The 17,076-nt window shown below is 48.4% G+C and overlaps 2 protein-coding genes across 3 annotated transcripts in view; one reads left to right on the top strand and one right to left on the bottom strand.

Annotated features, from left to right (window-relative positions):
* ATRIP (ATR interacting protein) overlaps positions 1 to 6,301 on the bottom strand; it is a 37,825-nt gene extending 31,524 nt beyond the window's left edge. The window contains exons 1-3 of one of the 2 annotated variants that reach the window (XM_075939346.1): positions 4,055 to 6,301; positions 671 to 753; positions 199 to 369 (exon numbers count right to left, since the gene is read on the bottom strand). In XM_075939346.1, the coding sequence (XP_075795461.1) occupies positions 199 to 369; positions 671 to 753; positions 4,055 to 4,511 (711 nt within the window). In that variant the 5' untranslated portion in view covers positions 4,512 to 6,301. The remainder of the gene's footprint in view (positions 1 to 198; positions 370 to 670; positions 754 to 4,054) is intronic. The other variant, XM_075939345.1, reaches the window with a different exon arrangement.
* Positions 6,302 to 15,293: 8,992 nt separating this feature from the next.
* LOC142830959 (protein BTG1-like) lies at positions 15,294 to 16,847 on the top strand. Its single transcript, XM_075939344.1, has 2 exons — positions 15,294 to 15,566; positions 15,857 to 16,847. The coding sequence occupies exons 1-2, from the start codon at positions 15,449 to 15,451 to the stop codon at positions 16,207 to 16,209; spliced, it is 471 nt and encodes a 156-aa protein (XP_075795459.1). The 5' UTR covers positions 15,294 to 15,448; the 3' UTR covers positions 16,210 to 16,847.
* Positions 16,848 to 17,076: the final 229 nt, after the last annotated feature.

Below are 17,076 nucleotides of genomic sequence, written 5' to 3'. Positions count from 1 at the left end.
GTTCACATTGATAAGTGGTCTTGGTGAGAATATTTAACAATATATATTGTGGATAAACTGCCTAGAGACCAAAAAGGTTTTATTTAGCCAGGCTTCTTTAGCCAAACTGCATACAGAGCTTTCTACCGGGGCAAATATTTACAATAGCGGTCTCAAAAATTACTAACATGAATGGCAAAACACACAAACCCAAACTACCTTTTTGGAGAACTCCTTTTCTTTTTCACTTAGTATCTGCTCTTTTTCCTTTTCCAGCAGAATGTATGATTTTCTCTGTTCTTCCATAGTGCACTCCATCTGCAGCATTGAATCCCGCAAAATTTTAATTTCTCCATTTTTTACAAGGATTTCATCCTGTATTTCTTTCAGCTGTAAACAGAACATGCCTTTAACAAAGTGTGGATTTATATCACTGACACTATGAATTCAATACAGCCAAAAACAGAAGTCACAATTTGGCCAAGAGCTCTTCGCCCAAGGAGTAAGCTGACTTGTTTGTTAAACAGACTGGCCATCTACAGATCCAGATATCACAAAACCCAGGTGATTAAAGATACCTTCAGCTGGACCTAAGCCAAAAGTCAACTAAAACAGCCACAAAAAATGGCCATAGCAAGTCGTACACCAAGAGAATTGTGGGGCGGGGGAAAAGGGGGGAGATAAAATTAACCTTTTGCTTAACTTCTTCGTGTTGTACTTGCAGTACTTCAAATCCAAATGTGTCTTTAACTCTAATATCTTCAGTGCCATTTCCTGGTGAAAACAGGAAACAGATATTAAGTCCACTTTGAAACGTAAGAAGTTAATCATATTTCAAATATTATTCATCATATATTTATACTTACAAATAAAATATTATTATAAACGTCAGTAAATATCACTTTCACCATACACATGCAAACCAATGAATATATTTGCAAAAATCAGGATATAGACAGGGAAAGGGAAAAAATGTTTGGGAACTGAGTTTGATTTAAGCATATCAAGTTTTTAATAGTTTGACAGGTGATGTTGACAGTTTGTGTTTTAACCGTTATAAGGGTTTAATTACTGAAATGTCGTCATCTACTATCATTAAATAATTGTCTGACCTCGTACCTAAGTTTTAACAATTGTGGGAAACCATAACAGATTTTAAAGCATTTCTTCAATTTTTATCAATGCTGTTTAAAGGTATACAACAAATTAAAAACGGAGTATTAATATTTTTGCATGGGGATGTAAAATCTTGTTTAATTGGTTAACTGGTTAAAAGTAGTTTTTCACTAGCTAATGGGGGGCAGACAAGGGCTGCCCCCTGCCGAGCCTGGGGAAGGGGACCAGTGAAGCTGGAGCAGCCTTCTGCCTGTGGCCGGGAGAGGGGCTGCTCCCGGGTACCAATTAAACACTGCGGCTATGTCTACACTACATCCCTTTTTCGTAAAAGGGATGTAAATTAGACGTATCGCAATTGCTAATGAAGCATGGATTTAAATCTCCCCCGCTTCATTAGCATAAAAATGGCTGCCGCTTCCCCCCCCCCCCCCCCCCCCCCGCACGGAGCTTTGACAGAAAAAAGCACCAGTCTAGATGCTGATCTTGTGAAAATAAAGCCTTTTCCAAAAGATCCCTTATTTCATAGAGAGATAAGGGATCTTTTGGAAAAGGCTTTATTTTTCCGAAAGATCCGTGTCTAGACTGGCAATTTTTCCCAACAAAGCTCCGTGCAGGAAAAAAAAGCGGCAGCCATTTTTATGCTAATGAAGCAGGAAATATTTAAATCCCCGCTTCATGAGCAATTGCGATACGTCTAATTTACATCCCTTTTACAAAAAAGGGATGTAGTCTAGACGTAGCCTGCATGAATAACAATTCAGTAGGCACTTCTATTTGTCTTAAGTTTGTAGAAGATTCTTTTCCTCTTATCCCATTTTCACACACACCACAGATTTTAAGCCAAATTTAAGGATGCGTCTACACAATACCCTAAACTCGAAATAAAATATGCAATTTGCGCTATGCAAATTGCATATCTTATTTCAAAATTTGGCTCATGTACACAGCACCAACTTTCAAAATAATGTGACATCTATTTTGAGACATCCCTTAACCCTCATGGATGCTGAAACAGCATGCCCATTATCTCAAAAACCACACGGAGATAATGAGATGCGGAGTACCTATTTAAAGATACCTCATGCAGCGTAGACGTACCTTAAAGTGTCCTTTAAGCACACACGTTATCACAGGTAAGCAAAAAGCTCAGAAAACCAAGTATTGTCAAATGCCCACCCAGCTAATTTTAAACTGGAATAAGTCTGAGCTCTGAATTTTAGAGTACAGACTGAACCTCTCTAGTTCAGCACCCTGGGGACCTTACCAGTGAGGAACCAGAGAAGTTGCCAAACAGGAGACCAATATTGTCTAGCAGCATTACCAACACTTTCACTGCTTACTGGGTTCTTATACATTTAGGAGTAAATTAGAGCACAGAGTCAGGACTGGCAGCTGTAAACAAACTTTAGGGGCCACAGGAAACTTGGCCACACTCATGGTAAGTGGACATCCAGCTAAATAAATCATGCCAGACCACAGATATTGCTAAACCAGTGAATGCCATAATAGAGAGATTCAACCTGTAGCTCCATGCACCACCACCGGATTTTGCCCACAAAACAGAAGCCTCAGAGTTAAGGATCTATTTAGCTTTTATAACTTCAAACATTGATCGGTTAAGGCTAGACTCCTAAAAAATTAAAACACATGCTCTTTTTTCCATTACAGCTTAATAGGATTCAATTGGTGGGCACTCATACTAGAGTACATTTTTAAAGGTGCTATATAACTATGCAAATAGCACCAATGAAATATAGCCACCAGACAAATGGCACATTCAGCATACTGTCTGGGAGGGGGGAAAATATCAGTAAGAGAGAATATTTTGGTCAGGACACAGGCAAACTTCTACTCACAAAAATGCTATGGGACCTTCCACATGCTGGCTGAAGAGTCAGGAATATTCTTATCTGAAAAACTTCAGACATAACAGAGTCACACAAAATTCAGTTTACCTACTCTGAAAGGATTCAGAGCTCATTTAAACCTGGCTAGGATTTAAAAGGGATGTTCTAGGGAAGTGAGGTATTTTGTAATCAATGCTCAGACCACCAATAGATTCTCATTAATACAAAGGTTATAAAATAGTGGTGCACATAACAGATTTTTTTTTTTTTTTTTTGGTGAAAACAAAAGTTACTGATCAGCATTTACAAGGAGTAGAGGATCCCACTCATTTAGAAGACTCAAGATAGTTATATGATATTATGAACAGGTCACCTTCCCTTCTCTCCTAAGGGGAAGTTTAAAAGTCACTTATAAGTATGACAGATATTACACAACCACATATGTAGCCTAGTAGTTAGAATTGATGTCTGGGAAGCCAGATCTCCTGCTTTCTAATTCCATTTCTGCCCACAGCTTGTCCTCAAGCAAGCTACTTCACTTCATTGTGCCTCAGTTTAATCATCTGCATGCGATTCAAAGGCATTGTGACACTAAGTTAAAGCTTGCTAATTAGTTTACATTCTTAAGATAAGGCACCACACACGTAAAAAAAGATAGATTACTGTCATTTCAAAGTATGATCTTTCCAAATGATCACTTTCATATACTTGGAGCACAACTTCTGGCTACTTCTTACTTAATGCTATTTTATGACACGTAGTTATACTATATGGCAAATTCTATAACTTGTTCTTTAAGACATGTTGTCAGATGTACATACCAACTCTGAATGTTGATGGTTAAGTTATCCAGAAGCTAAGATTTGCCTGATAATTAAAACATTTTTTCAAATAATCCTAGTAATTCAAGATAGCGTCAAGAACCTAAGTGAACATTTCAGCAACAATGAAATTTACTTTTGGGTTGAGCTTAGATAATCTAGTCAAAAAAGTTAATTATTTTATACATTTTTCTAGGAAGTTTAGCATTTCAAACCTCAGATCTGGAGCATAAGGAGGCACTAAGCCATTCAAATCCCCAGCTATACTCCCCTATTCCAGAATACACATACCGAACTGGTCTTTCCTTCTTTTTTCAGCACTAGAGGGAACACTCCATAGTTCAATATTCACAGACTTTTGATTAGCGTTACTCGGAGATAACAACGGTCTGGAATTCTGCTCGGGTTTCTGGATGCTATTTGAATCTAGATCTTGTGATAAAGCCTGTGAGGCAATTATGTCTATTTCTTCCAAGTCATCAGCTGTAAAGTCATCATTGTCTCCAAAATAATGTTCTGTTTGTTTGGACTTGGACTCAAAACCTTTGTAACGCTTGTTTGGTGGAAAGCCATCTCCATGGTTCCCAATACATCCTCGACTAGTGGATTCTCGATAAACAGAAGATGAAGCCATACTCTGTGCCTGGTCCACACCATATAATATGGAGCTATTTCTCTTCTTATTCGCAAATAATGAGTTTATCGACATTGTGCAGAAAAATTTAACCTGTGAAACAAAATAAAGCATTTTAATCCTCAAAGAATCTTTTTCCAAATCAAATATATTCTACAAAATACAAACAATTGAACCTCTGAAGAAACATGTGCTAGCACACAATGATCAGGGTTCAAGAGTCTCTAATGCACTCCCTCACTAACTGACTGGAAAAGAGGACATGTGAACTCCAGAGCTTCCTATCCATTTCAAACGGGCTTTGGATCATTTAAATCAAAGCTTCGTGGTAACAGAAAAGAATGAAAGAAACAACTGTAGGTTTTTTTACAGCCATGAGAAAAATGTCATTCTACAGAATATTATTTAAGACCATAGAAATATAACAACAGGACTCCAAGAGGAGCAGATCTATGAATTGAAAGGGCAAAACGCTAGTGATGTTAGATAGCGTGTAACTGAATAGTCATGTTAAAACATCAAGTTTCAGCAGTTAAACAACTATTCAATAGTCTCCAGGGGTGGGACCAGCAGCCAGTGCGCTCGCGGCAGCCTACCCTGTCCTACTGCCACATACAGGCAGCAGTGGGGTGGGGGGGGGAAGGGCACAGGCAGCTCCGTGGAGCAGTGCTCAGGGGAAGCTGGCTCCTGCCTGCCCCAGAATGCCTGCAGTTGACAGGATTAACCAATAAGCCCAGGCTTATCAGTTAAATGTATAGTCGTTTACACGGTGACATCCCTACAAAATACCTTTTCAAAAACTGTTCTAGAGGAGGACAAAAAAGGAGATGTGCCCGTGTTCTTTCCATCCCTACATAAGAATACATGCCTTGAAATTATGTATTTCATGTTTTCCAAGAGAAGCACACATTATGATCTCAGATTCTAGGATCTCCTTGTTTAAGTCACACAAACCTAAAACTGTTAGAGTACACTTAAAAAGGGGAAAACATTTTTTGAAGTTGTATTAGAGTCTAGAGGACTGGTCACCAACCAGTAGATCGGGATCTACTGGTAGATCTTGGAGCCTGACAGGTGATCTTTACTGGTTTAGCCAAGAAGCTATCAGATGCTGGCACTTCAGCTGCCCCTCCTCCCACTGCCACGCACCTCTTGCCCTTGTTTCTCCCCCACCCCTTGCTGAGCAGGGCAGAGAAGGGGCACTGATGTCAGGGTGCCCCCACTCCTACCCTGTATTCTAACTCCACAGAATGGAGGGGGGGGGGGCACAACAGGACTTGGGATGGGGTTTGCTGGCTGCTTTTGAGAGTGGTGCAGGGCCAGGGCAGGGGTGAACCTGCCTTAGCCTCACTGCATCACTTGTGAGTGTCCAACTGGAGCTTGCATCCTGAACCCGTCCCAGTCATAGACTCCCTCTTGCACGTCAAGCCCCTGCTCTAGCCCCAAGCCCTCCTAGACCCAAACTCCCTTACAGAGTCTGTACCCAGAACCACCTGCTGCACCCTCATCTCTGTGCCCCAGGCTCAGCTCAGAGCAACTTCAAATCACTTAACATTTCAAATCTCTCAAGCCAAGATCAGAGCCTGAACCCCAACCCTCTGCCTGTACCTGTTGAAAAGGAGGAAGGATGGAGGGAGGGAAGATGAAGTGGGCAGAGCCCTGGAGAAGGAGGCAGGGCAAGGGTATTTGGGTTTGAGATAGATCCTGGATTACACTTAAATTCAAAAAAGTAATCTTGTGCTTAAAAAGGCTGGAGATCACTGGTCTACAGCACTGTCAAAATTGCTAACATTTATAACAGCAAAAATTCTGATAACATCATTACAATTTTATTTTATTCCCTCTCGGTTAGAAAAGCAACAATGTGTTTATTACTCTGATCTTACAGATTACAAGACACCACAGATGAATTCAAAGGGGGCAACTGTCAAGAAAGTAAGCAAGTACCCATACACCAGTGGCCACCAACTAGTTGAGTGCCATCAGCTTGTTGATCCTGGGGTCTCCCGGTTGATCACAATCGCTGGTAGTGGGACAGGGCAGCGGCAGCTAAGGCAGACCCATGCGGCAGATCCATTCCAGGAAGGAGCCAGCACCAGCCCCTGAACGGAGGGGGGAGGAGGAGAAAAGGGGAGGTGTGAGGGAGCAGGCGGCTCGCGAGGTTAAAGTGTTCCAGGGGGGTGGCCGCCTTAGTCCGGCTGCGGGGCAGGGAGGCGCACGGCTCCGCTCAGCTGGGCTACACAAAGCCCCGCGCGCAGGTAAAGCGCCACGCGGGGAGAAATCCACAAGCCACCGGTCAGCACACACGCGCCGCTTCTACTCGCGCCCAGGGCGCGGAGCAAACCCGGCCTCCGGCCGCTGCATGACCCGGCGGAGCCGCTCCGACGCGAGGCGCGCCACAGAGACACAGGCCGGCCCGACGCCCCCACAGGCCCGGGGCGCTGGACTCAAGGCCCCCCACTAGGGCGCGCCTACAGCGGCTCCCCCCGGCACGGCGGGACGCGGGCCCGGCGAGAGGAGCTTTGCTCGGTGCCCGACGTGCCTGCGCGCTCGGTTCCGGCCCGCACCGACCTCGGGCGGCCCCGACCGGGGCAGCGCAGCGCCCCGCGGGGAGGCAGGAGGATCCGTTACCCCGCGCGCCACCTCTGCCTTCTCAGGCCCTCCCGCCAGCGCCGCCCAATCAGAGCATCAGTATCCAGCCGGCGTCACTCGCTACGGCAGCCCGGAAGGATCAGCTAGACAGGGGCGGGGAGGGGCTGGATGTAAGAGTCTCAGCGATTGGCCAGCTGTGTAAGCTTGTCAGTTATTGGCCACGCGCTCGCGATAAGGCCTAGAACCGCAGGCTTCCTTTGCTACCGGACTCGGGGCCAGCTGCGGAGTCTGGAGCCCGCTGGGTGACGGGGCTGGAGCCAGCAGGCGGCACAAAGCCCCCCGCAGCGTGGCCTCAAAGCCTTCCCAAATTATGTAATGGCGTGTGACATCACGGCCTAGGCAAGGAACAGCAAGGTCCTGGAGGCCACATTTAAGCTGCTTGGAAAGAGACTGAAACCCAGGACCTCAATGGCGGGCTGTGTCTACACGGCACGATCTCGCGCAAAAACTTGCTGCCTGTCTACACTGGGTGCAAGTTCTTGCGCAAGTAAACTGGCGTTTTAATGTGTGAAATCAGGGCTTCCTGCGCCAGAGCTCTGACGCACCCGCTCAGGAATAAGACCTTTTGTGCAGCTGTTTTTGCGGAAAAGCGTCCTTGCCAATCTAGACGCTCTTGCGGAAAAGCATTTGCGGAAAATCATGCCAGTCTAGACGTAGCAAAAGCATTTTTGCAGAAGAACTCTTTCACGAAAGAGTTTTTGTGTGAGAACGCACCAGTGTAGACATAGCCATAGGGTTTTCTGAAATGCTCCCAGTTCCACCATGTAACCAGTGAGACTTGCAGAAAGTGTCTATGGAGGTTAGTCACCAGTGAGCTGGAGACAAGCCTTTGCCCTAGGGCTCTCTTGTGCAAGTTTGCACCAGAATAGCCAATTTCTGCTTCATTCCTCTTTGCTCCCACTGAGCCAGTTCTCAAAGCCTTTTGTTACTTATATGAAGAGCTAATGTTCAGACCAGCCCTTCCACTCCCAAACAAAAGTGTATCCCCACTCCTGTGTGTGCCATATTTAGATTAGCCTAAATAATTTGCTGTACCCACAGCTGCTCAGACTAACCCTGACCCTACTAGTCGTGGCATTGGATGCCCCCAGAAACACACTAAAACCTAGCCCCAATGCACTCCCAGCCTCTCTGCCCCCCGCGGCAAGCAGGGGAGACCCGGGATTGGGAGTCCCGTTCATGCAGCAGTGCAGCAGGCACACGCCGCATGGCGGAGTGACTCTGGGTGCTGGGGTATTTTAGCACCTCCATAGGTTGGCGCCCCAGGCACCTGCCCGGCTAGCTTGCCCCTTAATCCGGCCCTGGTCATCGGCTGCACAGTGAGTCCCTGTGGGCCAAATGTTGTGCAGGCCTGATGTAGAGCCTTGAAAATGTGAGGATCAGGCGTTTAGGGTATGTCTTACATCAATGGTTGCAAATATACAAATAAAATGTTACTGGTCCACCAAAAGCCCCGGCCTACAAAGTCCCCCAGTGCCAGCCCTGACCCCTAGAGCCCCCCAGCCCTCTACTACTCCCCAGCACCAGCTACTGACCCCAGCACCCAATGCTCCCCAGTGCCAGTCAGCCTCCTGCTCTCAGAGCCCCCCAGTGCCAGCCCCCACCCATTAGAGCACCCCCACCAGGCCCCCAGTGCCAGCCTCCTGTTTCCAGAGCCCCACTGAAACCAACTCCCCCAGAGCTTCCCCCAGTTCCCAATATTAGCCCTATTCCCAGAACCCCCCAGTGCCAGCCTTGCCCCCAAAGCCCCGCTACTACTAGCCCCTCCCCCAGGGCTCCTCAGTGCCAGTTCCCCACCTCTTAGAGGCACCCACCCTCAGAGCTCCCCAGCACTAGACCCACCCCCAGAGCCTCCAGTGCCTACCCTGCCCCCCTACCTAGCCCTGCAGTGCCTCCCAGCTGACAGCTGAGCACTGCTGCCTCCGTTACAGCTACTCTAAGGTTGCGGAGTTGAGCTCCGCACAGCTCTCCTGCAGTGAACGACTCTTCTGCGTCCGAAAAGAGAACCCACCCCTGCCAGGCCTGGCAACAGCCCATCCCCCAACACATGCACAGGATTGGCTGTGTCTGTGGCACAAGTGACAGGGGCGGTTGCATGTTACTGGTGGTTTGAGAGTTCCTCCCCAGGCTGTTAACAGTCAGGGCCTACAGACACAAGGTAACACAGCCCATGCGCATCTCTGTCTCATGGCACCCACCTGGCAACTGGGCACTACTAGCCTCCTGACACCTGCTGGTTTGTCAGGGAGCCCAGCTCCCCACGCACAACTCCAACCGGCGCTGGCAGCTGCAGCATCCTGGGTCATTGGGAAGTGGGTATGGTGGTATGTAGGGCAGGCTGGAGCTAGGGATGCCAGGTGTCTGGTTTTGACCTGGACAGTCCAGTATTTGAGGGTTCTGTCCGGGAAACAAATTAAGAAAATACCAGACATAAATGTCTGGTATTTTCTAATTAAGTTAGTTTTATTATTATGAGTATCAATATGTAGTTGCGATGAGGAGTCCTGTGGCACCTTATAGACTAACTGAAGTGTAGGAGCATAAGCTTTCGTGGGCAAAGACCCACTTCGTCAGATGCATGTAGAAATTTCCACTACATGCATCTGACGAAGTGGGTCTTTGCCCACGAAAGCTTATGCTCCTACACTTCAGTTAGTCTATAAGGTGCCACAGGACTCCTCATCGCTTTTGCAGATTCAGACTAACACGGCTACCCCTCTGAATATGTAGTTGCATACTGCCTGGCTAGTAAACACGCTCACACTGTGTGAGGGTGTCTACCAGCCAGGCAATACGCAACTACATGCGCAGGAGGGGAGTGGTCGGAACTGAGGCAGGATGGAATCCCAGGGGCCGGACTCACTAGTGCTTCGCCGAGACCGTGGGAAGGACGGGCAGCGCCCGGGTCAGTCGATTCTCCGCCAGCCAGTTCTCTCCCCCCGCTTCCCCTCCCGGCCAGCCCTGCTCCCCACTGGCCGGTTCTCCCCCGGCCAGCCTCACTCTTTCCAACCCCCTCCTGGCCAGCCCTGCTTCCCGCCAGCCAGTTCCCCTCTCCCCGGACCTCCTCCCGGCCAGCCCCGTTCCCCTCCTGGCCGGTCCCCCCCACCCCATCTGAGATCAGTGTGTCCACTATTTTTTTTAAGCCATCTGGTAACCCTAGCTGGAGCTGGCAGGGGAGACCCCATGGGGGAAGCCAAGCTCTGCTGGACGAGGGACAGAAATCAAGGACACCCAGTGCGGCTTCCTGGGGGCTCTAACCTGATTCTCCTTGGTAATATTGATAAAGGCTGGGATGCTCATGGCTACGAAGGCTCCGCTCCCTGGTCCCAAACGCGCCACCTGCAACGGAAAAGACACAAGGCAGCCACCAACTATGCAGCCCTGCCGGCCTTGTCTGGAACCAGGGTCATGGTGAGGCTGCCCCAGTAGGGACAGCCTCACCACGGGCTGGCTTCAGCTGAGGCATACGGGGCAGCCCCCAGCACCACTCACCTTGGGAAGAACAGCAGCATGAGTAACTCTGAGAGCTCTCTGTGCTGAGGAGTGTCAAAGCGGTGCAACGATCTATCCCTCTACTTGTGTGCTCCTAGTGCAGAGCAGAACAGTAGTCCAATGATTTGCTCTTTGTTTGTTCCCCAAACCGAGCAGTGTGCTCAGCAGCCAGACATTTCCTTGAGCTTTGAAAATGGACAGGTGCATGCATGCAAGGCAGCAGAGATCAAAACACTGAGCAGAGCTATCAGGGCAGGCATTGTGGGATACTGGCGAAAGCCAGTTCTGACAACAAAAGAAACAGCAGTATCTAGACTGGCTCTTTGTTGACAATAAAGGGAGGGAAAAAGAAAAAAGTCTCTTATAGGGAAGTGTGATGGGGTGCCGGGCTCCACTGCGGAGAAGCACATGGCACCCCGCACTCCCCTGCATGTCATGGCAGCAGGAGGAGACGGGCCCCAGGGACGCCGCTGGGTACAGGCTGCGTCTCGGCACGCATGCCCAGAATGTACCAGGGCAGCCAGGGGCCAAGACGTCACTGGCGGGGGTTTCCCCGCGGCTGATGTCATCAACCCACGCCCCAGGGAGGGGGTCAGGAGGAGCAGGCCGGTCAAAAGGTACCCGGAGTAGGCAGGAGAGGGGAGAGGACAGCGGAATGGAAGAGGGGAAAAGGAGGGTGCTCTGGACAAAGCCGGCAGACCACGAGACAGACGGGACAACCACCGACTGTTTGGGAGCAAGCCAAAGCCCGGAGGAGGAGGAGGAAGTTACCCAAGACGGGGAACGAACCCCGAGGGTTGGTGAGTTTCGAGGAACGCCCCACCAACCAGGCTGCGCTAAAGTGCCGCTGCCTTTAAGGGTCCTGCGTCGGGACCCGGAGTGGGGGGTGGGCCTGAGTGCTCCTCCCGCCTCACAGCAAGAGGCACCTTATCGACAAGCTTAGGACTTAGTGCGCTACCCGCGGAGCCACGAACTCAACTGTAAAGCGGAACTGTAGGGTAGGGGGAAGGTACACGGGCGGCCAACCCCGATGATGAAAGGGCTGTAAGCCTGAGGAGTAGCCCAACCCGTGACAGGAAGAAAGTTTTTTGTCACTTATATTGGGCATTTTTCCCAACAAATTTCGCATTGCAGGATATACGCTCTCACTGTTTTGTTGCCAAAAGGCAGTTTTAGCAACAATATTTGGTAGCTAACACATACCCTTACATTTGATAGACACGTGGCGAGAGTAAGCTACCACAGGCAGTCAAAAAGGATATAACATGGCAGAGTGGCTGGGGCTGAGGACTATAACAGTAGAGTTTTGTTGTTGGGTCAAAGACGGAAGGTGAGAAGCAAGGAGACCAAAGAAAAGGAAATTACTGTAGACAATGAAGGGGGAAAAGTATTCTTTGACATCAGAGCTCTGAGCCCCTATATCAGAAGATAATTACATTTTCTTTATTTAATGTATGCCCTGACTCTATATATGGGTGAAAACTAGTAACCATCGCCTGTTCCATAACAACAGTTCTTGCTGTGCCATACAAGAGTGAGATGTATAAATGAAATACTGAATTATGCTTAAGAAGATGGTATTTCATAGGCTATAAGTATATTATGATGGAATAAGAAGTTACTATGTAGTAGTGAATTGCATTGTGTACAGCTAACAGACTTAACAGTGCTCCAAAAGTACTGTTCCTGTCATAACCTAGAAAAGCTAACTGGATATGTTTTCTCTCAAGGGTATGTCTACACAGGAGGGCAAAAGTTGCATTAAACTACGCAACCAGCTACATCAATTGCATAGTTGAAGTCGAAATAGCTTAATTTGGCTTTTGGCTTCTCTACACAGCAGGAAGTCGAAGGAAGAACACTCTTCCTTGACTTCCCTTACTCCTCGTAAAATGAAGGTTATAGGAGTTGGACTAAGAAGCCTTCCAGTTTGCCATTATTTTGAAATAATGGCTTGCTGTGTAGATGCGCACTTAATAACACTGCTGTGTAGACATGCCCTCGGGAAAAGAGGAGAATTTTTATCTTATTTATTTTGTGGATAATATATTATAGAAGACTTCCCTGCTAAAGGGGTTTTTTTCATTGTTTTTACAGCAGTTAATAGAATTATCCGGAAAAGGGGTGCAGTGTAGACACAGCCTAAGAAATCAGTGCTTCTTGCAAAAATACTATTCTGCTCCCGTTCAGGCAAAAGTCCCTTTTGCGCAAAGCTTTTGAGCAAATGGGCCAGTGTAGACAGCTCAGATTTGTTTTCCGCAAAAAAGCCCCAATCGCGAATCGGGGCTTTTTTGCAGAAAAGCGCGTCTAGATTGGCACGGATGCTTTTCTGCAAAAAGTGCTTTTGCGGAAAAGCGTCCGTGCCAATCTAGACGCTTTATTCCGAAAATGCTTTTAACGAAAAGCTTTTCCATTAAAAGCATTTCCGGAATATCATGCCAATCTAGACCCAGCCCTAATGTCATTACCTCACAGAAACTTCCCCTATTATAACCCCTATGTCATTACCTCACAGACACTAACCTTCCCCCCTCATCCCCACTGTGTTCTAAAATTTGATTTGTAAATTTCACATGCATTCATTTTTTTGATTGTATCACTTTGGTATATATAGTTGTGCCGATTTTCTTCCACATATTGATCTGAGGAAGTGGGTCTAGCCCACGAAAGCTTATCACCTAATAAACCATCTTGTTAGTCTTTAAAGCGCTACATAGTTCTGTCTTTTGTTTCATATTAATTTAGGGTGAGCTTAAAAAGGTTTTTAAAATTTACATTGCAAATGTAAAATTAGGTTAGAAATATGTTTCCCGGTGGGGGCCTTCTTTAGTTCAAAGAGTTAATATAATTTACTTATGTTTATATCACACTAAAGCAAGCTTGACTGTCCAAATATTGCTAGAATTTCTCTCTTTTAAAAAAAAATTCTTTCTCATGCTTCTAAACAAATACTATGGCAAGCTTTTTAAATGATATTTGAATCCAAATTGCAGGGACATATTTATTACTCTCAGACCAAATAACAGATACCTTTATGGTAAATAAATCTTAAATCTCATTGTTGTGGGTTCATCTCTAGCTGATCCCAATATGTGCTTCTAAGGTGTGATTAATAGTTGGATGCAAGATGTTTCTCTCTTACAATGAAAACACTGTTTTCTTCATGGGCAGAGGGTGAGGGCCCAGCCGGGGCCCCCTTCCCGGAGCCAAGCCCTGCCCACCCTCAGCTCTATCTTTCCTGGCCACATGGAGGGCTGGAGCTGTCACTGTTCCAGCCCTCCATGCTGACTGGGGAGCAGGGCTGCCATACTATGGTCCAGCTTTCCCCTGCCACCAGGAAGGCAGGCTGCTGTACAGCAGCCCCAGCCTTCCTGTGTGGCTGGAGTAGGCTATTTTGGAAAGGCTGTGCCTTTCCTTGCCTACATTACCAGATGTCCATCGTTTTCATCCCAACCTCTAGATAAAAATCAGATCAATCACCATAATTCTGATTTGAGTGTTTGTGGTAGGAAACCCAAAAATGACTGTAACTGTGATTCACTGTGGTCATTACCATAGATCCGTCAATGGCTATTAGCCAGGATAGGTAGGAATGGTGTCCCTAATCCAAGGGTCAGCAACCTTTCTGAAGTGGGGTGCCAAAAGTTAACCCTCCTCCCCTGGACCGTGCTGCTCTCTGGAGGAGAGGAGAGCCTCTCTCCACCATGCACCCCATGACCTCCCTAGTCAACGGAAACCTTTCTGCGGACTGGCAGTTGCTAATGTAAATTTGGTTAATTACGTAATTACATCCCAGCCGGTTTGCTAGCGCAGCAGCTGGGGAGAACAGTTTAAATCACTAAGGCTGCAGTCGCTTTTCCGGAATAAGCTGCGAGCTGTCTACACTGGCCCCTTGAATTTCCGGAAAAGCAGTGAGGTTTACTGTAAGAAATCAGCTGCTTTTCCGGAAAAACTATGCTGCTCCCGCTCGGGCAAAAGTCCTTTTTCTGGAAAAAACTGTTCCATTGTCAACTCTCCCCTCAGCACTGGCTCTGCCCTAGTGCGTTTGCCAGCGGCTGGGAATGGGTCCCGAGACGGGGCGATCCCTGCTCTGGCCCCGCCCGCTGGGGTGCATCGCGCCGCGCGCTGGTCCCTCGCAGCCGAGCACTCCCCGGCTCGCGCCAGCTGCCTTGTCCCTGCGCAGGCGCGGAGCGGCCGGACAGCCCCGCCCCCACGCTAGCGCGCTCGCGCGAGGCGTCTGTTGAAACGCTTCTGAGGGTCCCGTCCCCAAGGGCTCTCAACTCCCGCCCCTCCCCCAACGCTCGGCGGGAAAGCCCAGCCCGCCGCTGTCCCAGCGGCTCGAGGGGCCTGGTCACACCCGTCCGCGGGCAGCGGCACAAGAGGAAGCCGCCAGAGCGCTCCGGATTCGGGGATTGAGCTCTCCCCGCGGGCACTGTCCCCTCTGCCCAACCAGCGCCTTCGGGTTGGCACCCCTCGCTGCCACTCCCGCTCATTCCCCGCCAATCCCATTGCCGGAGCGCGAGTCTGGCCCCGCCCCTAAACAGTCTTTTGCTCGCTCTCTCTCCAGCCCCTCCTGCCACAGGGACACACAAACAGCGTTTCTGAGTCCGTCCAGTCAGGAGCGCGAGGTGCTCTCGGGTACCGCCCCACCTCGACTTCCCAGCCAATCCGGGAGCAGAGGCCGTTGGTGAGGCTTGGGGCTAAGTTCTCTGTGACGCAGTGGATGCGGGGCGGTGCCATTGGCTCTGAGAGGCCCCGCCCCGCGGACACGGTCCCTCACTGTTTACTCCCGCTCCGTCCGCCGCGGCCGCTGTAGCAGCGACCAGTGGTGGCGGGGCCGGCCGCGCGTCCCGCACCGCCCCGCGGCTGAGCCCTGCGCTGAGGAGGCGGACAGCGGGGCGGGGGCCATGAAGACGGAGATCTCCACGGCCGCGGGCTTCATCACCCGCCTGCTGCGCACCCCCGGCGGCTTCGGCGACGAGCAGCTGCGCTGCTTCAGCGAGTCGCTGCAGGAGGCGCTGCGAGGTGCGGGGGCCCGAGCCGGGAGCGGCGGGGTCCGGAGCCCCTGAAGCGGCCCTGTGCCCCTCCCCCCGGGGACCGGAGCCGGCCCAGGCGGGCAGCCCCGCCCCGCCTCCCCGTCCGTGTCTCGGCCCCGCGGCGTTACCGGTCTCGTTCGGGCGCCTGGGACACTCCCCGGGCATTAGGCTCCCCTGGGAATCCCTCCCTGTGCCGCTGGGGGGGGGGGGGGGGGGTGCTGGGGCCTGCCCCGCCGTGCGAGCCGTAACGCGTCTCTCTCTCTTTGTTCCCTCGCACAGACCATTATAAGCACCACTGGTTTCCCCTGGTGCCCTCCAAGGGCTCAGGGTACCGATGCATTCGGATCAACCACAAGATGGACCCCTTGATAGGGAAGGCAGCCGGCACAATCGGACTGAGCCATGAGAGACTCTTCCAGCTCTTACCCAGTGAATTGACTCTTTGGGTTGACCCCTTTGAGGTGTCCTATAGAATAGGAGAAGATGGGTCTATCTGTGTTCTTTACGAAAGCCCCCCACCAGGTCTGAAGACTGCCAAAGCTCTGGAGAGTAGAAACAGCTGTAAAGAGGAGTGGAGAATTGGCAGATCGAGCCCTTCCAAGAATTACAACATGATGACAGTTTCTAGTTAAAAATTAACATTCCTTGTACAATGATGTATGTATGTATCCCAGTTTCATAATGAAGTTAGATGATGTAATTGAGATGTTGATTTTCACCCCACATAGCCATTAAAGTTGTAGTATTACTGCCAAGTTCTTTGTTGTGGCCAAGGGCTAATGTATAAGCAGTTCTTTAAACTGCATGTATTTTCTGGATTGTATACTGTAAATGAAATGTACAGTAAGCTCATTGTTCTACAGATATATATTTTGACAGAATACTTGGCTATTTGTAATAAAAAGAAAAGTAACTTAATTTTCTCTTCACAATGGATTTCAATTTATAATAACATTCCACAAGATTCTTGAACTTACTGAGCAATAACTTCTAGGGAAAACAACACAGCTTTAGCCTACTATAATAATAAATTTCTTGACTGATTTGCTTGTACAGACTTTTCTCAGGGTCATAAAAATACAGCTGCAAGGCAAAATTGACAAATATAACTTTCCTACTAGCATGGAGAGGTCCTATCATGCCCAAGCAACTTTCAAAGAAGGAATGTGTTCCCTGTAAACTATTTTGGAGCAAAACAATATAGTAGAGACATAATCAAACAATTCTGTTTATCTGGCTTTCAATAAAATATATTAAATCTTGCAATGAACATAGTATTTTTTTTAAGTATGGTGCTTTCATTATGTTGGTTCACAGTGATTTGTTTTGATCTACAGAGTTTTTTCCCTGTCAGAACTGCTCATATACAAAAAAATTGGGAAGGTAAAACACGTCTGACTTAGTAAAGGACAGGGCTTTATGCTCCTGGATATTTGGTTTTTAAATCTGAAAAAAATAGTTTTCAATTAGCTATAATAGGAAAACAAACATCTTGAGTA

The sequence above is a fragment of the Pelodiscus sinensis genome, chromosome 11 (genome assembly GCF_049634645.1).
Source record: "Pelodiscus sinensis isolate JC-2024 chromosome 11, ASM4963464v1, whole genome shotgun sequence".
NCBI lineage: Eukaryota > Metazoa > Chordata > Testudines > Trionychidae > Pelodiscus > Pelodiscus sinensis.
Note: the sequence above shows the minus strand (reverse complement) of the source record. Positions and strands in the feature narration are given on the sequence as shown.

Excerpts from the sequence above, each read along its gene's own strand:
- LOC142830959 (XM_075939344.1), top strand. The coding sequence starts at position 15,449 with ATGAAGACGGAGATCTCCACGGCCGCGGGCTTCATCACCCGCCTGCTG. Across the intron at positions 15,567-15,856 it reads GCTGCAGGAGGCGCTGCGAG|ACCATTATAAGCACCACTGG; the intron begins GTGCGGGGGCCC and ends TCCCTCGCACAG.